Source organism: Oryctolagus cuniculus, chromosome 15, assembly GCF_051225735.1.
Source record: "Oryctolagus cuniculus isolate XC-2025 breed Fujian yellow rabbit chromosome 15, ASM5122573v1, whole genome shotgun sequence".
Classification (NCBI taxonomy): Eukaryota; Metazoa; Chordata; class Mammalia; order Lagomorpha; family Leporidae; genus Oryctolagus; species Oryctolagus cuniculus.
In genome coordinates this window covers 19,230,682-19,254,155 of record NC_142881.1, presented here as the reverse complement: position 1 = coordinate 19,254,155, position 23,474 = coordinate 19,230,682, and the positions used below count along the sequence as shown (strand labels likewise).

The window sequence follows — 23,474 nt, the reverse complement described above, 5'->3', positions numbered from 1 at the left end:
CAAATTTAATGTTCATGTTTCTATCATGGGCTCTTTCAAAACCACGTTATTTTAGGCTTATATAGATAATCACGATAACCATTTCCAGATTTTTAATTGTGTTTGATACCTGAGTCATAAAAGTAGTCATGTAATTCTTAAGTCCTTAAAATTAGTACAATTAAGAGCTTAAGTTGATTACAGAATAGGTAAGGGCTTCTTAAAAGTCAAATTTGTTTAAGAAATAGTTTTCTCATCATTAGACCATTACTGTCCATTACTGGTCAGCAAAATGGTATAAAGATGATAGAGACACACAAAATTGGTTAAAAAACCTCAAATTACTCTCAAGTAAATTTTACTGTAATGTGGGTAATGTAAAAGCCTGATATGATCCTCTGTATAAAGAAGGTTGCATTTAATCACTGTGCTAAGAATGCTGCCTTATAAAACTGATGGCCAACAGGAATGGTGAATTATGATATGCAATTTTAAAAACATGGTTTAAGTAAAAAAATAACTTTATTGCTTCAGCATTAACTGTTCAATACAAACCAGTGTTTAAATTCACCAATATAGGTCTTTATTTAGAAATACCAATACCAATACAAGTATTTCTATGAATATCAGTTTTATTAACAAATACTTTTCAGTTTACAGATCCAGATTATTTTCTAGTTACTACTGAATAGTAGGTAAGCTAGGGTGATTCCTAGTTCCCTAAAGTGGTAGGTTATTAGTGTGTTATTTGCCGTTGTTTCTCTGCCATTTCTTGTTGGCGAACTGTATCCTGTGCTGCTTGCTGCATTTTCTCCAGTTTTTCCAGAGTCAGAGATTTTAAGGGCAAAAGTTTTGGTTTACACAGCACCATTGTGGTTACATCTTCCACAGACAACTGCCCTAAGTTTGACAAGAAATAAGAATTAGTTTGTGAAGGATAACCCAGTTGTTTGGTGATATGGACTTGCACTAGAATTAAAGTCCAAAGGCAAACCATTTTCAGTGAAAATCTTTTAGACTGAGTTCTGCTGTGGGAGCAGAAAGATCAAAGTCACCCCATAGGCAACATTTCTTAACACTACAGTGGTCCTGAGGAAGACAAGTTTTGAATTCCTACTGAAGACTAAACTACCATAAGATATACAACATTTTGTGTCAGCTGTTTAATTTAAAATAACATTTAGGAAAATATATACATAGTACATAAAAATACAGCAAAGTACATTAATTTAACATAACTATTCCAGTTATGAAACCCTTAATGTAAACTAACTTTTTGTAATGTTTAATTTTGGTTTCTTTTTCCTCAGTTTCAGATATTTCTGAATTGAATTACTTCATTAAAAATTTCATATAATCTGCAATCTTGGGTAACAGGATTTGCAGGTATAAGAACCACTGCCTCATTTACTTCCTCCTCTTATAGCCTACTTGTTAAAATTGTATGAGGATACTTCAAAAAGTCTGTGAAAAAGTGAATGACAAGGTTTATATTGCTGCAATAAAGAAAATCCATGCATTTTTTTCACAAAACATTTTTATGAACTTTTTGAAGACTTCATCTAGTAACAGTGGACAGTAAATGTGACATAAAAGAACAGAATAGCTGCAGAGGTTTTATTCTGCTGTTACTTTCTAGGTCCCTATGATAGTCCTAAGTATTTGTGATGTAGATACCTTGTTTTGGAAGAACTTCGCGGAACATTGACTTCACTTCTGCCATTTTTGAATTGTTGGATACAGTTTTTTCCTAAAATTAAAAAAGATTATTCAGGAATAATTCCCCAAAACATAACTGAGATCATTTCCATTATAGTTTAAAATGTAAAATCACAATTTGTACAGAAAATGGATTACTTTATCTCTGCATACTCTTCCCATTAATTTCCTGTGGTTCTTTTCATTGGAACAAGGTTGAGATAGTTTTTATACAAGCAGCCAAAGCTTGTCAACTTTGATCAATCAGTACTAGTGTTACCTGGAAGGCTGGGTGTTTTAAATTTTTCCCCTCCCAGTGAAAAACTGGTACTACAGGATTTTAGACAAAGGTGATAATAAGTACTAGCTGTGGAACAGGTGTTTACATGTAGCCACCGTGGTTCACTGATAGTATCTCCCCATGACCACCATTTGAGAGTGGGGTGAGGCAGTGAGGAAGAGGAGGTAGGCAAACATTTCTCAACATTCTGACTTCTCAATAGTTAACAGTTCTTTCAATCCCCTTTGCATAGTAAAAACATCTTAAGGAAGTTACTGACTACACAGCTGCAGTTTGTAAGCAAGGAACACAATAGGTTAAATTGGCTCTTGAAAAACCTAAATAGAGCCGGCGCCGTGGCTCAATAGGCTAATCCTCCACCTTGCGGCGCCGGCACACCGGGTTCTAGTCCCGGTTGGGGCGCCGGATTCTGTCCCGGTTGCCCCTCTTCCAGGCCAGCTCTCTGCTATGGCCAGGGAGTGCAGTGGAGGATGGCCCAGGTGCTTGGGCCCTGCACCCCATGGGAGACCAGGAAAAGCACCTGGATCCTGGCTCCTGCCAGGATCAGCGCGGTGCGCCGGCTGCAGCGGCGGCCATTGGAGGGTGAACCAACGGCAAAGGAAGACCTTTCTCTCTCTGTCTCTCTCTCTCACTGTCCACTCTGCCTGTCAAAAAAAAAAAAAAAAAAAAACCTAAATGATGACATGCTTTCAGCTTAGTAATTTTCTAATACAGAGATACTATTAAGCTAAAGGACTGACATACTGTTCATGAGTATTTTGTTAGGAATATCCTGGCATATATGCCACTTAGCCAGTCATATCTGCTCGAAATGTTTCACCCCATATTACTAATTGCTTATGTTTAAGGTGTTCTGGACAAAGTTGTAGACTTGATGCTTCTCCAGAGAGTCCCACACACTTACATTTCACCATACTGATGCAGTCTTGCCATGCATCTTGACAACATCACCACAGAAGAAAGATTTACTGTTTATAAAGTGGAGAAGCTGGCTCAGTGCCTGCCTTTTCTGCCCACTGCAAGTTAATTATAATGGAGTGAAGCTGCTTCTGTTCCTCTTGCTCCACTACTTCTCTGACATTCCTGATAAAAGCTCGCTACTGTCCACCTACCGAATCTTTTCCCTTCTCTTGTTCACATTCTTACTCTGGAATGTCTTTTAAGTTCCTGAGGAATCTTTCCCAGAACCTTATCAAACTATCAAGGACAGAAGATGAAGTTGGGAATGGACCAGGCATATAGCAACTCATCATTAAATGGAATATAAGGTAAATACAACATGTAATTTCCTGAAAATGTACAGCTTCTACCAGTTTTTCCTCCTAATTATTCAGGCTTGCCAGTGGTACCTAGTTGTTATTCTTTTCCCCCTAGGTTATGTTGAAGGCTGATAATGTAGATGCTTCGACTAGCCTTGAATATAGCTATAAAAACCAGTATCAGAATGAAAACATTAGGCCCTTATTTATTTGCTGCAGATCTGACCTAAAAGGGAGAACAGACATTATAGGTGTTGATAAGTAAGTGAACTCTTACTTGTATCGCAAAAATGGGGGTGAGCACATGCTTGAATACTAACTTTGATATCAGAGTACGGGACCCCAGCTACTTGGATCTGAATCGCTGTTCTTTTTCTAGTTTCACCAGTTCACAGCCAGTATCTGGCCTGAGGAAAACAATGAAACTTGGTGCTCTACCAAACCCAAGGTCTGTGACTAAGCTGCCATTGTTAGTGTAAAAGGTGTGGGGCTAAAGAACTGGTGTGTGGAAGATCAGTGCTGTCACTTGCCTAGGTGGTGTCTGCTTTACTAAGGATGGTTCTGGTTCTGAGGCCCCTTAAGGCACTGGCAGGAGAGAAACAGGAAGGGAGGGGCTAAAATAAGCAAAGCATTGTAGCTGGGTGGCCAGCACTGGCTGGGTAACATTTTCTTGATAAGCTGCCCTGGGAGTCCAAACTAGGAAGGAGCATGCACTTCCTTCTCCCAGGTGATAGCCCACTGCGGTGCTTTGTCTAGGATGATGTGCTCTGAAGGAGTTGTGGCTGCTCCTTGGACTACTTCCTCGTTGGTCAGGTGAGACGTATTTAAAGCCAGGCACAGATGAGCCAAAGGAGAAACGTAGTAGCTACAGCTGAGACTTACGTGTACATAAAATGACCATGGCCATTCAATTAAGTAAATAGGTGTTAGGCACTGCTCATCAGTGAACAAAACAAAAACCTACACTTCTGCTCTTCTGGAGTTTACAGCCTAGATAAGGGAAGAACCGAATGATATAAGTGTGATAGAAAAAATTGGTTTAAGAGGACTGAGGAATGCTGGTGGGGGGGCCTTCAATTTCAACAGCAAAACAGGCACTGTTAGTATAACTTTACTAAAGGGATATCTGCATTATCTATTAAAACCAAATATGCATATTTTTGGACTCATTCTTCCAGTAGGCAGCCCTCAAAGAAACAATGAACATATGAACATATAAAGGTATAAGAATGTGATTCAAGCATTGCATTTAATAGCAAAATATTCACAATAAAGGAAACTGTTTGCCAGCAGGTAAAAGGTTAAACAGGGCCAGCGCTGCGGCTCAATAGGCTAATCCTCAGCCTGTGGTGCCAGCACACGGGATTCTAGTCCCGGTCCAGATTCTGTCCTGGATGCTCCTCTTCCAGTCCAGCTCTCTGCTGTGGCCCGGAGTGCAGTGGAGGATGGCCCAAGTGCTTGGGCCCTGCACCCCATGGGAGACCAGGAGAAGCACCTGGCTCCTGGCTTTGGATCAGCGCGGTGCGCCGGCCACAGCGGTGAACCATCAGAAAAAGGGAGACCTTTCTCTTTGTCTCTCTCTCACTGTCCACTCTGCCTGTTCAAAAAAAAAAAAAAAAAAAAAAAAAATCCCAAAAAACCAAAGGTGGTTAAGCAAATTATGGAACATTTATATGGAATAGAATACTATGCCATAGTAAAAAATGATGCAGACTGTCAAGGCATATTTTAAGAGAAAACATTAAACTGCAGAAGTAAAGTAAAATTATTTTTATGATAGGAACCAAACTTATAATGGTCATAGAATGTAGTTGTGTCAACTCATTATTTCTTGAAACCCTTAGTCTGGGTAATTGGAAGTTAACCAGCTGCTTCCTTTTCTTCCATAGTTTAAGTCTGTAATTTCTTACGGAAATAATATTTTTAATAATGCATTTCAAAATCATGATAATGTATGCAACCTTGTAGCTATTTAAGCTGGAAGTCTAAAATTAATGCAGAAGAATTTAGAAGAAAACCAAATCTTTGTCATGAAATACTTTACAAGTGAGAGTTAAAAGACATGTCTAGGAAAGACACTGTGGCAACGTGGGTAAAGCCGCTGCCTGCAGTGCAGGCATCCCATATAGGCACCGGTTTGAGTCACAGCTGCTCCACTTCCTATCCTGCTCTCTGTTGTGGCCTGGGAAAGCAGTAGAAGATGGTCCATGTCCTTGGCCCCTGCACCCATGTGGGGGACCCAGAAGAAGCTCCTGGCTCCTGGCTTTGGGTTGGCACAGCTCCACTGCTGCAGCCATCTGGGGAGTGAACCAGCGGATGGAAGACTCACACTCTCTATCCTTCCCTCTTCCCGTCCCCCCCCCCACTGCCTCTGTAAATCTGCCTTTCAAATATATAAATAAGTCTTAAAAGAAAATATATACCAGTGGTCCTAGGTTTTCTACCTGCATATTTGCAAGAGATTTTGATAAAATATCACTTTATACAGTTTAAAATTATAAAGCACATAATTTTTAGTACATTAAAAAGTAACTGTTCTATTGGTCTTTCAAAAATATACCTAGTTATAATCTGAATATCTGAGTAACTTGATAGCTAATATCATGCTAGTTCAAAAAGTTTATTTTGAAAGCCAGAGTTACAGAGAGGGAGGGAGGGAGGGAGGGAGAGAAAGGTGTCTTCTATCTGCTGGTTCACTCCCCAAATGGCTGCAATGGCCAAAACTGAGTCAATTGCAATTGGAAGCCAGGAGTCAGGAGCTTCATCTGGGTACAGGGGTGGGGTGATGGGGAGGACAAGGACTTGGGCCATCTTCTTACTGCTTTCCCAGGTGCATTAGCAGGGAGCTGGATTGGAAGTAGTGCAGCTGAGACTTGAACAGGCACCCATATGGGATGCTAGCACTGCAGGCCAGGGCTTTAACCCGCTGCACCAGAGCCCCAGCCCTGAGAACTTTTGTATTATTCCTTTTCTCACCAGACTTCTATTTCCATCTCTCGTAATTTTATTCTAATATAACATACTTTCATAGTCATGTCATATTTCCTTACTACAAAAATGTTTATATAAATTTATTTAAACATTAGCTTGAGAAAAGATTTCCCATTCCCTGGTTCACTTTCCAAGTGCCTGCAACAGTCAGAGCTGGGCCATGCTGAAGCCAGGAGCCAGGAATGCACAGGGATCCCATGTGGATGGCAGGGACCCAAGAACTTGAGTCAGAATCTGCTGCTTCCCCGGCACACTAGCAATGGAGCCCTCAGTCTTGATCCCTTGAATACTGATACTTTCTTTGTCTCTGCCTGGCACCTGATTTTTACCTGGGGAGCATTTCATCATGGTAAAATTGTATGTGGCCTAGAGAGATGCCTTTCCTTGGTAAAGTCTTAGAAAGATGATTAGATATAGTTTATCAACAGGCCTATTTTCTTAGGGAATTCAGTATTAGCAGAAACTACATTTGCAAATTTAGGGTATGAAATTAAATTTGCCTCTGTAACCCACTGTCTTCAGGCATCTTGAAGGATATGTAAACTCTGCTATAAACACTGCTGATTTATACAATAAATTATACTATATTGTTCTTTGAGATGTCAATGGACTATTTGACAAGAGATCAGTTATCACATCTGAGAAACCCTGAGAAGTTGAACTTTCTTTTTAACAGCAGCACTTTTTAGAAACTTTACTATGCTAAACTACTTGATGAATCTCCAAAGAGAACTGATCATATATATATATATATATATTATTTGACAGGCAGAGTTAGTGAAAGACAGAAACAGAGAGAGAGGTCTTCCTTCTGTTGGTTCAACCCCCAAATGGCCGCTGCACCGATCTGAAGCCAGGAGCCAGGTGCTTCCTTCTGGTCTCCCATGTGGGTGCAGGGGTCCAAGCACTTGGGCCATCCTCCACTGCACTCCTGGGCAACAGCAGAGAGCTGGACTGGAAGAGGGGCAACCGGGATTAGAACCTGGCGCCCATATGGGATGCTGGCGCCGCAGGCGGAGGATTAACCTAGTGAGCCACAGCACCAGCCCCGAGAACTGATTATATATTGTTTCTTAAAAATTTATTTGATCTGGCCGGCGCTGCGGCTCACTAGGCTAATCCTCCGCCTTGCGGCGCCAGCACACCAGGTTCTAGTCCCAGTTGGGGCGCCGGATTCTGTCCCGGTTGCCCCTCTTCCAGGCCAGCTCTCTGCTGTGGCCAGGGAGTGCAGTGGAGGATGGCTCAAGTGCTTGGGCCCTGCACCCCATGGGAGACCAGGGTAAGTACCTGGCTCCTGCCATCGAATCAGCACGGTGCGCCGGCCGCAGCGCGCCAGCCGCGGCGGCCATTGGAGGGTGAACCAACGGCAAAGGAAGACCTTTCTCTCTGTCTCTGTCTCTCTCACTGTCCACTCTGCCTGTCAAAAAGGAAAATTTATTTGATCCAAGAATCCTTTAAAAAGTGCTTTATGGGACTAGTGATCACTAGAACATACTTTGTAATTCTAGGGCAATGTAATTTTCAATATGGCACTGTGGTAAGATACTATAAATTAAGCAAATACTCATTTTAAGGAAAATGACAATATGTATAGATAACTCATTTTAAAAAAGATTTTATTTGAAAGGCAAAGTGAGAAAGACAAAGATATCCTCCATCTGCTGGTTTGCTCTCCAAGTGGCCGCAAATTGCTAGGGGTGAGCTGGGCTGAAGCCAGGAACCAGGAACTCCATCCTGGTCTTCCACACGAGTAGCAGGGACTCAAGTACCCGAGCCAGCTGCAGCTGCTTCCCCGGAGCATCAGCAGAGCTGGAGCTGAAGCGGAAATGCCAGGGTAGCACTCAGCTAGGAGAGGCGGGAGTACCAACTGGCGGCTTCACCTGCTGTGCCACAATGCTTGCCCCAACAATTAACTTTGGAATTGGTAAAAGATTACCTTTTTCCTGAATATAACAACTCATGTCCCAATGGCCTATATATAGGATACCTAAAAAGACCTAAATTGAGCAATAAATGTATAAAATATGGTAACCTTGGAATAAATATGTTGCTGAAATATTCACAGAACTGAAAAATTGGGATTTAATGAATTGATACACTGAAAAACAGTGTATCTTTTTTCCCCTTGTAAGAGGAAAGTTCAGACCATCTTGGATAAAACAATCTTTGAAAGGAATTCTTCAAATATGAAAAGAGAAAATCTTGCAGAATATCTGGGGATTTGGCAAAAATGACAGCTCCCTATCACAAGACAGATGTTTTAACATGAGCACGTGGCTGCACTGTGAAATCACTGAGGAAGAGAAGCACAAAGCAGGCCCTTGCACCCACATGGGAGACCTGGATGAGGCTCCTGGCTCCTGGCTCCAGCCTGGCCCTGCCCTGGCTGTTGTCATTTGGGGGGGGGTGAGCCAGTGAAAGGAAGATCTCACAGTCGCTGCATTTCCCTATCCCTCTCTGTAACTGCCTTTCAAATAAGTTAACTAAATCTTTTTATAAAAAGCTGGGTTTTTTTGGACAGGCAGAGTTAGATAGTGAGAAAGAAAGACAGAGAGAAAGGTCTTCCTTCCATTGGTTCACCCCCAAAATGGCTGCTACGGCTGGCGCACTGTGCCGATCCGAAGCCAGGAGCCAGATGCTTCTCCTGGTCTCCCATGCAGGTGCAGGGCCCAAGCACTTGGGCCATCCTCCACTGCACTCCCGGGCCACAGCAGAGAGCTGGACTGGAAGAGGACCAACCGGGACAGAATCCAGCGCCCCAACCAGGATTAGAACCCAGTGTGCCGGTGCTGCAGGTGGAGGATTAGCCTAGTGAGGCGTGGTGCCAGCCTAAAAAGCTGTTTTATATACGCATTTAATGAAGAATATCCACGAAGAAAGGGAAATATGAAGCAGACTCATTTAAACAGAACACATAATGGGGGTGGGAAAACCCAGGCCAGCAAAAACAATACCTTCATTCTCCATTAGTTGGGCAACCATCTTCATGAAAACAAAAACAATCAACAAAAGCAGAACCTCTAGAGAACCTTTCAGAATGTGAAGAGTAACATTTATTAATTTTGTTATGAAAAAGTTGGCTCCTTGTCATCTCTTGGACTTGAATGTTGTGGACCTGCAGGGGAAAGAGCCTCTAAACAGAATTCTTCCTTGAGATCTTATTTGCAGACAAAAAGTAGCCTAGGTCAGAGTCCTTTGTTCATCAAGAAAGTAGGGATTGCTAAAGTGGCCAGAAATCATGAATTTACAGACCAAAATGAATGATTTAGTTTATATATATTTTATTTGGAAGTGGATACTGGATATTAAAGACTACAGGGGTAAAGGATGTTATTTTAGGAGACAGCAAGAAATTTTGGCACGGCGGGTAAGACTGCAGATGCCCTCGTCTCATGCTGCAGTACCTGGATTCGAGTCCTGGCTTCACTTTCTTTGGACTCCAGCAACCCAGTAATGTGCATCCCCGGAGGCAGCAGGTGATGGCTTAGTTCTCGGGTCCCTGCTTCCCATGTGGGAGACTTGAAGTGAGTTCTGGGCTCTGGCTTTTGTCTGGCCTAGCTCAGGTGTTATGGGCATTTGGGTAGTGAGCCAGCAGAGGGCAGATTTCTGTCTCGTGGTTTTCAAATAAAAGAAAGTAACTTTTGAAATAGAAGACACAAGAGGTAGGCAAGGGTATAAGCAATAGATTTAAACCTCTACCTTCTCACTCACTAACCTTTTTCAGTGATACGATTATGATTACGCAGATGGTGCACTTATTTATCCCAGTGGGAACATTGCAGGGTGGGGGGTGGAGAGAGAAAGCTGAAAGGGAAGGGTAAAGACCAGGAGTTAGGTTTTGATCCACTGTGTGGAAGCCCAATAGGAAGGTAAAAAGGACTGGATATCCACAGAACCTATGGTTCAACTTGAACTGTAGAGGTGGAATTAATAGGCCCAGAGGATGTGGAAAGATGGGTGGTGGGGCTGGTGGTAAAAACAGACACTGTAGCAGCTGAAAAAAGGATCTGGAGTCATAGTAGTCAAACAAATTACTTCATTTTGTAATCCTTAGGTTTTATCTCTGAAACAGAGCTTATTAATGGCATCAACTTGAAATGACTGGTGTATTAAAGATATAATTCATACAAAGCCATAAAAATCTCCCTGACACATGATGAGAGCTCAGTGAAATGCTAGCAATTCTTACTGTATTGTATCGCTATTGCTACTGTACTGTGTCATATAATTAGACTCTCTAAAAAAAAGTTACTGTGTATTAAACTATGTTAACATGTATTATAGAGGCTGATGACTGAAACAAAAATGAAGAAAAACCTACAGGCAATCATGAATACTTGAGATTTCTGTTTGTTCTATCTGTACCCATACTGTCACAAGGTCATTTTTTAGAGATTTACTTATTTGAAAGGCAGTTAGAGAGAGAGAGAGAGACAGAGAGAGCGCGATCTCCCATCTGCTGGTTCACTCTTCAGATGGCCACAACCGTCTGTGTTGAGCCAGGAGCCTTGAACTCTACCCAGGTCTCCCATATGGGCGGCAAGGGCCCAAGGACTTGGGCCATCTTCCTTCGCTGCTTTCCCAGGTGCATTAGTAGGAAGCCGGATCAGAAGTGGGGCAGTCTAAACTCAAACGGGTGCTCATATAGGGTAGTGGCATCACAGGCAATAGGTTAACCCACTGGGCCATAATGCTGCCCCAACTCTTTAATCTGTGAATTTAGCATTCCTTTTGTCATGTTTGGTAGCACCCTAGAAGAAATCTCTTAGGAAGAAGAACTGCTCTTTTGGCTTTTGTTTATGGCATTATTATTCTTAAAAGAATATGCCACTGGAACTTGAAAATCTCAGGCTTATTTAGAAAAATATAATACCTTAAAATCATCCAAGTTTTGTATTTTTAATGCTGTATCACATAATTAGAGTTTGTATCATAGCTCTTTGAAAACATTTATTAGACAAAGATCATGAATTAAATAGACTATTAGTTTTAGATTGCATCCTATATTGAATTTCTGATGAGGTGCATTTTGAGATTATCAACCAAAGGACCAATCAAGTGTTCATATAAGAAAAACAGGGCCCAAAGCCTGTGGTTCTAGCCAGTTGAATGTTTTATTGGTTTTCTTGATATTTCAAAGTACTTTAACCAATGTTTAAGAATTTGGAGGCTTCATGTGAGAACAGAACTTTAGCTCTACTTAGCAAATGTGGCATTAAAGTCCACATTCGCACATGGCAAACTGTGGCCAGGGCTGGGAGTGATGCTCCCATCAGGTGAGCATGTGCTCTCCAGTCCTTACTGCTGCTGTGGCTTCCCTGGAAGATACCTGCCCAGCCATTATGGCCACCTGAGTACAACACAGGCCAGTGAAATACATGTATGCCAGGCTGTATAATTTTCTCATTAATGGGCACTGAGAAGCAAAAATATGATCTTTGGGGACTGAAGGTGGCACCGGGAGCAATCCCATTTATGTAAAGGACATTTTTCTTTTGGGAACATTAAATTAGCTCCTTTAAAATAAAAAATTCAATCTGCCTCGTGCAAGTCGTGAGTGGTGGCAAGAATGACAAAAATAGCAAAACATTTTATCTTTTGTCTTATCCAAGAGTTTGTTGTTGACCGACAGATAAATTTTCAAAACCATGCCAGACTTCTGAATGTAAGCTAACATGAGAAAAAGGTAAAAGAGGGAACCCAGAAAGAATTTTTTAGCAGACACGAAGTTATAATGCTCACTTCTCGCGCGACTGCCCACACGCTAGCAGTGTTTAATTTGGATTGATAATGTTCGTCTGGAGATGCCAAGTAACATCATGTGTCATACAGTTGGAAAGTATAGTAGATTCTATTCTGCTTTGCTATCTGGCATCTGCTGGAAGAAAAATGTTGCAACATGCTCAATTTGGCTAATTAATTCAGACTCATGTGAATAAAATGTGCAGTGTCTAGCTTCTGAAATGTGCCTAGGCTACAGAAAAGAGGCTGTTCTTGGGTGAATCTGGATGGTGCCACTGGCTCTGGAATACTCCACTAGCAGGCACTACTATCACAGTAGCAGAAAATGGCATGTTACTTGTGCAAAATGCCTTTTTCTAGTAAGTTATCCTGTTTGAAAATTCAATACTAGATAGTAGACCTGAAACTGCTAGCTATTAGCTTTTTAAAAAAGTGCCTGAGATACTTAGTTAGCCAGATCAACAATATGTAAGGAAAGGGAAAGGATCGTTTGGTATTTTACCTGGTGTTTCTCAAAGCACGATCCTCAAATCACCTGCATCAAAATCCACTGGACTATTTAGAAAAACAGACTTTCCCAGAGCCCTCCAGAAATCAGAATTACTAATTGTTAACTGAACTCCCCACTATTCTGTTTTAGATTCAACACTAGATATTCAATACCTACTCTGTGCCCAAACTGGACTGTTCTATGTTATTAATAATTGCCATCCACTGACCCCATTCCATGTGCCATACCTCGAGCTGAAACACTTCACATGTATTTGAGTTGTTAACTTTGTTAACTCAAACCCGAAGAGGTTTTAATGATCCATTTAATACATAACAGAGAGAAACTGTAAGGGCACTCAGCTAGTGATTGGTCCTGTTCCTGAAACAGGTCTCATCCTAAAACCTGTGGACTTGTTTGGTGTAGTATTTTGCCCTCCTGGAATCTGGAGTCAATTTAAAATTGTTTCAAAGTCCCACAAGAACAAATTTCCTACTACATAAAGAAAGCAACTGATGAAGTGTGTTTTTAACTTTTAATATGATGGCTAAAAACATCCTATACCAATATAAAAGATTCTGGTTTCCCAGAGCATTTTTTTTCCCTTTCACTTAATCTTTCACGATCAAATGTATGTCTAGAAGTGTATGAACTTGGTAGTTGTGAAAATTTTCCTCTTGTGATTATGAAGTAAATTCCACAAACACTTTTCTACCCATTGGGGAGAGAATGTTCCTAATGTACTAAGTATTAAGTATAACCTTGATTTTGCAATTTTTAATAGGCTCTGCTTAATTCTATGAAAAAGCTATCATAAAAACACCAGGACCAATTAGGACTTGCTGAGAATTTCAGAGAGAAAAATAACATTGCCTAAACTGGAATCTGCCCAAATGGCCAGCAGTTGCCTTGGTATTTGCTTTGATAACATCAAGATTCATCTGTATTTGAAGTGCAGGGCCCACACATTTTTCAACAGCAGTGTGCAGCATGCCAGGAGTTGAAACTCATGAGACTATGCTGACATCAGTACACTTTGCTGTAGATTACATTACATCAGCTCCAAGTACAGGCAAACTAGTAGCAACATTTATTAAATGTAGGCAGTCTATGTAGCCAGCCCAAAGCACTACTACATATTCTGCACACACAGAAGATTAAATGCTAACCTCTTCTTTGCCAGACACCACACAGGGGTGAACACACTAGAAGTGAGACAGATTTAACTAACAACTCATGGCAAGGGTACATGTAATTGCATTTGAGGTTTAATCATGATTGACCAAGTACGAATAGTTTAGTATTCCTTGAAAAAAGAAATGTTAAATTTAATCTAATTAAGCCTCTAGGCTAATTTCTAGTTTACAGGAAATGAGAAAAAAGGGATTTGTTTATTTTGAAAATGACCCACGGCTTGAACTCTTCAAAATGACAGTGTCACAGGAGGAGAAAAAAGATTTTTTAGATTAAGGCAAAAAAGATATAATCCCCAAATAAAATACATCATTCTTAACTGGATCCTGATTTTGGGGCAGGATGAAGCGGAGAGGGGAAGGGATAAAAGATATTCTTGCGTCATTTAGGAAGATCTGCACATGGGCAGTAAATATTACAGAATTACTAATTTCCTTGTAATAAATGACAACAAAGTATGCGAGGAAGGATGAAATAAATATGGCCAAACGTTAACTGCTGGACACAGGTGAAGGGTCTATGAAAATCTGTTAGTCTTTTAGCTTTTTAGTGTATGAACATTTTCAAAATAAAACATTTGGGGAAAATCATGTTGGAAAGACTTCAGAGGAGAAATTAAAAAAAAAGGTCTGGGTAGCAGGCTCTGTGCCGAATTTCTGATGAACTGAAGATCCCTAAAACTTGGCTGGAAGTGTCTTGGACATCCAGGAGGCTCCCACCACACTCAATATTCCAGTAAGTATTTACCAAAATCATCATCAGGTGCAGGGAAAATTATACGACAGATGGACCAGACACAAACGATTGTAGCTAAGAATAAGAAGCAGGGCAGTGGGGGTAAAACAGAAGCGGCCGTTGTATAAAGTAGAGACTTCCCTAAGAGGGGTCCAGGAAGCGCTAGATATGCTCAGAGGACATTATTTCTTGCTGGAGAACATCTGGAAATCCGTGTCCAGGGGTCCCCGGGTCATGAATACCCGATCAGCTAAGGGGGCTGCCACAACAGAGCGCATAGTCAGGACTGCTTCCTTCGGCCGGGTTTCCCCCTCATCGTTCACTCGGCGGACGGCCATCCGGATTTACCTGGAGGTCCCAGTCTTCCTGCTGCAGCTTCAGGCACGCGGTCTGGTGGGACCCAGGTGACCGCGCGTTCTCGCCTCGAGCCTTCGCAAGGCGCTACACGAGACAAGGCGTGCTCATCTTGCGGAGAGCCACAGGACACGGGCTTTATCAGTATTCACAAGCCTTAGGACAACACGCGCAGGGTCAGGTGCAGAACTGCGGCGAAAGCCCTACAGAGACTCCAGGGGACAAGGCTCAGGTGGGCTGCGGGGAGCCAGCAGCGAGGTGTCGCCGCCGTGGCCGGTCCCCTCCGCCCTCCAAAGGTCGCGCAGTCAAAGTCCCGCACTGGAGGGGAGCTCGCGGGGGTGTGGCCGGCAGGGCCCTCGCGGCTCGCCCGGCTCCGGCCCGGCCCGGGCAGCCGGTCCGGCGGCCTCGCCCCACAGGGAGCCTCCGAGGGGCGGAGGGAGGGCGGGCCGCCGCCCGGCCGCCCGGAAAGAAAACCTTCCTTGGGCGGAAGCGGCGCCGGGCCGCGCGCGCCCGCGCAGCACTCGCTCCCCCGGGACTCGGCCACCCGGAGCCTCGCCGCGGGGTCCGCGGGTCACTCACCTGGCTGGGCGACCCGGGTCGAGACCGGGCACCTCCTGCGGTGCCGGCGGCGGCTTCCCCACCCTTCTGCCGTGACCCTGTTCGGAAGTGCCAAATGCAACTTCCGGGCAAAGAGGCGTTCTCGGAACCCTAAACTGATCCACTTAGGTAAGTGGCCAGACGTCTCGACACACGAAGGGCCAGGAAACTGGATCTGCAGTCCCAAGTGTACATCAACGTGCCCAACACCGAATCGCCGGTCCCTTGTGGTGCCCCTCAGGGCCTCCTTGCAGATGCGTCCCTTCCCGGACGGCTCCGTTGTTGCCCAGGGTAACGGTGAGATTGGGCGAAGGAGAAGGCTACGTCACACTGGAGACCGGAAACCAGGAAACTCCTGGTGCCATTAGTAGTTATGGCCGCCTTAGCTTCGACAGTGACTTCCAATTGGGAGTTGCCGCTCTACCCTCCCGGAGGCTTACTCGATGGCTGGGCTAGCCAGCGGCGCCCAGTGGGCGGGAGACGGCGTAAAGAGCCGAGGGAAGGAAAAGGGCGGAGGGAGGGAAGCAGGCGCCAGTGCCTCCCTCCGATTGGGTGGCTTCTGCGGCCCTGGCTCCTCCTCGTTTTCTTCCCGAGCGAGTGACGAGCCCGCGCCGGAGGGGTGGGGCGGGGCGGCTGGGGCGAGAGTGTGTGGAGGGGCGGGCGGGGCGGGGCGAGTGGGGGAGGGGCGGGCGGGGGGCGGCGGTTGGGCAGCGTCGCTTCGGAGGAGGAGGAGGAGGAGGAAGGAGGGCGAGCGAGGAGGATGGCGGAGTCGGGGCTCCTGACGGTAACCTGGGGCGGAGGAGGCGGAGGGTGTCTGTCGGTCGGTTCTTCCTGCATGCCTTCCTGTAGGTCGGGCAGTCGGACTGGCTGGCGGCGGCTGAGGGGGGGACCGCGCGCCCTCACAGGCGCGAGCCGGCGGGGCCGGGGCGAGGCCCGCGGGGCCGGGGCCCTGGGAGGCGCCGCCGCCGCCGCCGCTTTCCTGGGTGCTGTCGCCGGGGGTGCTGGGCCCGCGCAGCCGGCTCGCCCGCGGAGCCGGTAGCCGGGCGCCGAGAGCGAGGCGGCGGGCTCTGACAGCGGCCGGGGCCCGGCCTGCGCCGGCGGCGGCCGCCGGGACAGCGCCGGGGCGAGGGCGAGGGCGAGCCGGCGCGAGGGCGCGGGCCGGGGGCGCGGGCGGCCGCTCCCTCGGCGCTCGGCGCCCTGGCGCCCCGGCGCCCCGGCTCCGGGCTGCCGGGGGTCGGCGGTCGTGGAAATCCTTGGCCCGGGGCCGGCGCGCGGCGGCGGCGGAGATACGGGGTGGGGTCTCCTGCCCGCGCGCTCCCCAGAGCCCACTGCTCCCTCCCCCGGGCTCCTTCCCGTCCCCGGAGACCCTTCCGCGAGGAGTGTGGTGAAGCGGCTTTGGGTGTGTTGCTCGGTGAAGCGAGTTGTAGCCGCTCGGTACCGCCTTCTGGAGCTACCTGATGGCACCTTGTCCGCCCGAGCTGTTGGGGTCAGAGGAAAAGTCTTGCAACTCCCCCGCCCCCAACTTTGACGCCGGGGGCTTCGGGGCAGCGCGACTCCCGCCCCCCCCCCAGCCCCTCACTATCCATTGTTTTGTGCCCTCCCCCCTCCCCCCAGGCCTAGATGGAAGAATAATGACTCTAAAGCATTAATTTGTCTGCCCCCCCCCGTCTCTCTCTCTCTCTCTCTCTCTCTCTCTCTCTCTCTCGCCCGCTCGCATAGGGTTTTTGTTGTTGTGGAAGTGTGGCTTTACAAACAGGTGGAATGAATCCCGGCCCGAGGGTTGGAAGGAAGATGCTTTGTGTGTGTTTCAGCCCTTACAGTTGGAGATTTTGTTTTCTTGTGTGTCTGTTGCTTTGTATCATAATGAGGGTGCTGAGGATAAAAGAGGAAGCACTGTTTTGCAACCTACCCAAAGAAATATTTTCGAAGTCTCTAGGGATGCTCAAGCAAAAATTAGGTTGCAGATGTGGACTGTGGATAGTACTTGCCTCCAGCATGGTCACTCCCGTCGCTCTCTAATCTTACACCTGTGTAATGTTGTATACACGCTTCCTAGATGGCACGAGGTCCGGTATCTATTCAGGGGATACTGTATCAAAAGTTACAGAGGGTGCACCTGTGTAACGGAGTATTGTATCCCTAAATGTAGCATCGGCACTAGGAAAATAGTTTTAAAGACCTCAGTTTCATAGTGTGTCAGTCCCTGCCCGCACCCCTCCTTGCCACGGCCGTTATAACTGTTTGTTACTATGTATTTGAAGAGATTTAGCAATTGTTTATCATTTGTAACATGCAGTGAGCTTTCATTTATAACTTGAGTTTAACAGTTGACTTTTTATGTGACAGTGATAGGAATTTTTAGAAAAATGAAAATGAGCATTCTCTGCATTTGGATATTTGACTGACTATGGTAAATTGTTACTTATTTGGACATAAAGTACACTGTAAAATTTTTTTGACAATTTTTACAAAGTCTGTTTCAAAAATAGAATACAAACAAAAATAAAGGCATTGTCTAAGCTTTCTAACTTTCAAGTGGCTTGAATAGAAAGCTCACATATACAACTGCTTACGAGAGCCAGTTTGAGTTGTGGACATGTAATGTCTCTAAAGGTATTGTGTTTTCCCCGGTGCTTACTCCATCTTGGAAGAAACAGCTAGACTTAAATTGGTGTGTTTTCTGATCTCTCATTGTTAGTATAATTTCCAAGTTTCGAATTATTTTCTTTTTTGTTAAAAATTGTTTTGGATTACAAGTTACTTTAAGAGATACTTGAACAGTTTTTAGCTAGATTGTTTTGGGGGTTTCTTTGGTTTTTAAACTATCAGAAAGTTGACTATAGCTGTTTTTTTTAGTGATTGTAGCAAGTAAGGAACATACATCTCCTTGTGAACTACAAGCGGCTTGGAAATTTGAAACATTTCATGTTTGAGTAGTAATACCAAAATTATAAATTCTTTGGTTACCTGTTCTGGAATTGCACTTTTAAATTATTACCATTTCTCTTGTGACTTGGAACAGGTCAGAATGATTTTTTGCCCCCTAGTAGACACATATAAACTAAAATTCTGTGTGGATTTCTCACAGAGATGGCTTCTGAATAGCTGCCAGTGTGTTTTTGGCCTTGGCTTACCCCATAGGTATTGGGGGCAAGGGGAAGGGTGGATGAAATTGGAATTCTTTGTTATACAGGTAGTTAGATTGCAGTTACTTGTTTTAAAAATAAGCTGGATTATCATTATTTCTTGTGTAATTCAGAGTCTGGAAGTCTTGTGTTCTTTAAACAGTGTAAATAAACAATGTTTGAATTTTTAAAAAGAAGAAGGGATTGACAATGGACCATCTTGCTAGGAGCTCTGGACTCAACTACTTCAGGACATGTGGCCACTGAAATGTATTTTATTTTCAAGGTGGAGGGCGAAATCGCTTCCCAAATCCTTTGCAGGATCTGGTAATTATGCCTTTGTCTACAAAGAAATACAGAACTGACATTGGGACTGTGCAGCTTGGCTGGCCGGCACTGGTCAAGGTGTACCTGTGTGCACTGCTTGTTCAGAAAGGGGGAGGGATGGTTTGGGCAAGTGCAGATCCAAAGGCTGTGGTAAAAGGGAAAACTTGTTTTGAAGTGGAAAAATCCTGAGAGTTTGTGCAGACACTCTGACCTCCCAGATAAAGTGGGCTTTCCAGTTTGTTATAAAGTACCTGCTCCATCAGTAAAGTTCTTGGCTTCTTAGTAAAAAAAAAAAAAAAAAAAAAAAAATTTAAAAACTTTCTTACTAAAAAATATACTCTAAACTATATCGATATTAGGATGCAAATTTTTGGAAGGAAAAGTTAAATGAATTTATCTTTAGAATTGAGTGTATCACTGTATCATTCATATATGAAAAAGCATAAAATGTGTTCTCAAAACAAACAAGACAAAATCTGCAAACAATAAAAAAGCAACCAGGCGGGGCAGGCGTCCTGGCCTAGCAGATAAAGCTATTGCCTGCTGTGCTGGCATCTCATATGGGCGCCGGTTCGAGTCCCACCTGCTCCTCTTCAGATCCAGCTCTCTGCTATGGGCTGGGAAAGCAATAGAAGATGGCCCAAGTCCTTGGACCTCTGCACCCACGTGGGAGACCCAGAAGAAGCTCCTGGCTCCGCCCCAACCCTTGTGGCCATCTGGGGAGTGAACCAGTGGAGGGAAGATTCTCCCTCCCTCCCTCTCCCCTTCTCACTGTGTGTAACTCTGACTTTCAAATAAATAAATAAATATCTAAAAAAAAACCAGTCAGGCAAAGAAGGCAACTCATATCCTTTGGTGAATTCTAAAATATATAGCTTGGATTTGATGGAAGAATTCTGAATTTATTTATAAAATATCAAGAGAAGAAATTGTGGTATAAGTACTTTTAGACATTTTCCAATGTAACTAACAGGATATTGGCTAGAACTTGGCTGTAATTTAGTAATAGAGTGATGCACTAAGTACTTTTATGTGCTTGAGAAATGAGTACTGCAAATGTTGGTTGATATTTTTGCTTATTGTTACATTATATTTCATGCCTTATATATTATGCATTAGACATGTAATTTAAGGCTAACTCTTTAATAGAAAATGTATATCATCTGCTATTCTAGTAAGCCCTGTTGTAATTGCATAGTCTTAATTTTGTTTCATTTACTTGTTATACTACATTCGAGTTGTGCCTTATAGACGTTTTTGGAAAATATTTTGCTAATGTAGTAGTTACATTTATATATGTCATGGATATATTTAAAGGTTTCTTTATTTGAAAAGCAGAGTTAGAAAGAGAGACATACGCACGCACTCTCAAACTCACATTGTTTCTCCCTTTCCTTCACTCCCTAAAGGGCCACAATGGCTGATGCTAGGCTAGGTAGAAGTCAGGAGCCTGGAATTCCATTCAGGTTTTCCACATGAATAGCAGGGTCCAGAGCACTAGGGCCATCTTCCACTGCTTTCCCAGTAAGTTAGCAGGGAGCTGGATCAGAAGTGGAGCAGTTGGGACTTGAACCAACACTCATATGGGTTGCCAATGTTGCAGGCCATGGTTTAACCTATTATGCCACAATGATGGCACCAGATTTTGTATTTTTAAAACTTTCTGTTTAAGCTGACTTTTAAAATCAGAAAAAAATTCTGAATTACAGATAATGTGTGGTATGCTTGAACTTAGTATATTATAGAGTATTCTGAAGTGTGCTTGTTAATCAGTGCAGGTTGAAAGGAACCTGTATAAATCTGAGAAGCTGTTTTATATTCCAAAATAAATTAAATTGATGTTTATTCTGATGCTGTTTGAGTTTTTTCCTGGCTCCCAGCTTTTTAAAAAGCACAGCATCTTCATTTACCAGAGTTCAAACACATAAGAGGAATATTCTTATTACAAAAGGCCATCAAGCTTTTGAGGTGTTGTTAACATATGAGCTTCTTGAGAAAGTATGCAGTTCCCATTATCAAGATATAAAAAAAAACTAATTAGATTTCATGCTTGTATATTTCATTCTAATGTCTTAAGATTGCAACTGATTGCAAAATGTAGTTCATACTGTGTAAAGGTAAAGATTTTTTTCATAGGAATAAGCATATTGCTTGTAGCTGAAACATTACAGAAGATCTTAAAAGAGGGTAAAATTGGTTCCTATGTGAAGTGAGCCTGACTTTTATGAATTATTTTGGCATAACTTCTGTTTATAGTACTGTGATGAATTCTTATGTTTAAGTACTATTATTTGCCTTCAATTTCTGTTTAAAAGAAATTTCACAGCTGACAAAGATGAGTCTTTTTTAACTTTTTTAATATCTTTGAAGTAAACTAAAAATAGCTTGTTCTGACAAAAATGATTTTTAGAATCTGGAATTAGTTAAATTTGGGTTTTCTGAGTTTCCGGTTTTGTGGAACACTTGTGAAAACCTGAAATTTGAGAAAAAACTGGAGAAAATTCTTTTTTAAGCATTGTGTCTTTTAGCAGACCTTCTTTAACCTCTAATTAGGTTCCCCTGCTTAAAAGTTCTTTAGCACCTGTACTTCCTCTTTCATATGACAACAGTTTGCAGTGATGTATTTAATGTTTATCTTTTTTACAAGACTGTAAGCTGTGTGATGAGTGTTAAGTATGACAGTTTTTCTTACCTGTTTCTCCAGTATACAATGTCTAGACTTTTTGTTTTCTTTTTTTTTTGACAGGCAGAGTGGACAGTGAGAGAGAGACAGAGAGGAAGGTCTTCCTTTGCCGTTGGTTCACCCTCCATTGGTCGCCGCAGCCGGCGCTGCGGCTGGCGCACTGCGCTGAACCGATGGCAGGAGCCAGGTACTTCTCCTGGTCTCCCATGGGGTGCAGGGCCCAAGCACTTGGGCCATCCTCCACCGCACTCGCTGGTCACAGCAGAGAGCTGGCCTGGAAGAGGGGCAACCGGGACAGACTCCGGCGCCCCGACCGGGACTAGAACCTGGTGTGCCGGCGCCGCAGGTGGAGGATTAGCCTAGTGAGCCACGGTGCCGGCCGACTTTTTGTTTTCTAAAAGAAAGTTAGCTTTAAATTAATAACCTAGAGCCCTAAAACCAGCTGAATGGGCCACTATGATGGACAGATGTCATGCTGTTCTTAAACATGTTTTCTGCCCGTAGAGCCCCTCAAGCTTAATTCAGGCTTGATAACTCTGTTATAATATGCAGTTTAAGAAAGTTTGAACTGATGTTTGAAAGGACTGGAATTACTCCCAGAGGCCAGAGCAAGGGAAGATAGTTAAAGAGCAGATGAGACATTAAAGAAAAATCACAGCCAGGCCGGCGCTGTGGGGCACTGGTTAACGCCCTGGCCTGAAGCGCTGGCATCCCTTTTCTGCACCAGTTCAAGACCCGGCTGCTCCGCTTCCCACTCAGCTCTCTGCTATGGTCTGGGATTGCGGTAGACGATGGCCCAGGTCCTTGGGCCCCTGTGCCCAATTGGGAGACCCTGAAGAAGCTCCTGGCTCCTGGCTTCGGATCGGCGCAGTTCCAGCCATTGCGGCATGAACCATTGAATGGAAGACCTCTTTCCTCTCTTTGCCTCTCTTCTCTCTCTGTAACTCTTTCAAGTAAAATAAATAAATCTTTAAAAAAAAAAGAAAAATCACAGCAACTTAATGTGATAAAGATACACAGTTTTTCAGGATACTGTTTATTTTATAAATAGAATAGTGATAATCTGGGAACATGAAGGAGAGGTAAATGAATGTTAGTAAATTTTGTTTAAGGTGACACATGACAATACAGTGTACTTCCCAGAATGATTTCTATCCAAAATGATACAATATAAAACTTAACGTGTTAAGACTTTGTTACGGGAAAGATGGGTTTAATGAGATGAAACAAAAGAAACACCAGTATTTATTGAATAAAATAAATTGAAACGTAATTACCTGAAAATTCCGAATCAGTGCAATATAGTATAACTGCCTTGTAATTTGTATAGGTTTTATATTTACTGTATCTTTGTTTACTTCACTATGAAATAGTGAAATTGGATCACTGAAATTTTTCTTGATCAGTTTTGAGTGAATACATAACTTCTTGCAATGATATGATAAAATGGCTTAAGTCTATCTGTAACTTTTATTCTGTTAAAGGGAGCAAGCTTTATTCTCTTGGCATTTCCTGGTTACCTGGACAGGAAAATTAAGTTGGAGATTACAGTTACTTCTTCCCTAGCAGTATGTGGTCTCTAACAGATTGGGTGATCTGAAATAGTTTATATACAATCAGAATTTCACTGGAGGGTTTTAGTTCTGATTCAGATAAATTGCATTTTATCTTAATATTGTATGTTTTGAAGTCTAGAACTCTATAAAGATTGGTAGAAGAGCTAATTATTTTGTTGCTACAACAAAAATTGGTTTATCTACCATGTGTTAATTGCAGTTCAAACTCATAGAAGCAAATGGCATGCTTGTAAACTAGGCAGCCTAAAATAGTGAAGTTTTATGGTTTAGTCTTGAAGACTTTTATTTCTGTACTTTGGAAGTAGTGAAGTGGAATTCTTAATACTAGAAATATGGCCTAGTTTCAGAACACCCACTAAGCAACTGTGGGAGCTCAGGATGCTAAATGGCTGGTAGTGTGCAGCATTTTTTAAATGTTCTCC

At 43.3% G+C, this 23,474-nt stretch overlaps 2 protein-coding genes across 11 annotated transcripts in view; one reads left to right on the top strand and one right to left on the bottom strand.

Moving 5' to 3' along the window:
• Positions 1-539: 539 nt before the first annotated feature.
• BBIP1 (BBSome interacting protein 1) lies at positions 540-15,462 on the bottom strand. 3 transcript variants are annotated; one of them, XM_089314045.1, is made up of 4 exons: positions 15,323-15,461; positions 14,738-14,899; positions 1,657-1,729; positions 540-879 (listed from the first exon to the last, which is right to left on the bottom strand). In XM_089314045.1, the coding sequence occupies exons 3-4, from the start codon at positions 1,700-1,702 to the stop codon at positions 716-718; spliced, it is 210 nt and encodes a 69-aa protein (XP_089170171.1). In that variant the 5' UTR covers positions 1,703-1,729; positions 14,738-14,899; positions 15,323-15,461; the 3' UTR covers positions 540-715. The 3 variants fall into 3 exon arrangements, with proteins under 3 accessions (XP_089170171.1, XP_017204044.1, XP_089170172.1); XM_017348555.4 differs by lacking the exon at positions 14,738-14,899 and having other exon boundaries at positions 15,323-15,462; XM_089314046.1 differs by lacking the exons at positions 14,738-14,899; positions 15,323-15,461 and adding an exon at positions 2,650-4,866 and having other exon boundaries at positions 1,657-2,295.
• Positions 15,330-23,474, top strand: part of SHOC2 (SHOC2 leucine rich repeat scaffold protein) — a 99,995-nt gene continuing 91,850 nt past the window's right edge. For 4 of the 8 annotated variants that reach the window (XM_089314044.1, XM_051823581.3, XM_051823579.3 and 1 more), the window contains exon 1: positions 16,070-16,124. The gene's annotated coding sequence lies outside the window, so the exon portion shown is untranslated. Of the gene's footprint in view, positions 15,470-16,069; positions 16,186-23,474 lie in introns of those variants that run through there. The other 4 variants (XM_070057230.2, XM_008270502.5, XM_089314043.1 and 1 more) reach the window with 2 other exon arrangements.

What these genes read in the sequence shown, in the direction of transcription:
- BBIP1 (XM_017348555.4), bottom strand. Translation starts at nt 1,702, where the DNA reads ATGGCAGAAGTGAAGTCAATGTTCCGCGAAGTTCTTCCAAAACAAG. An exon ending in CGAAGTTCTTCCAAAACAAG is followed by an intron (nt 880 to 1,656) that starts GTATCTACATCA and finishes TGTCAAACTTAG; the next exon opens with GGCAGTTGTCTGTGGAAGAT.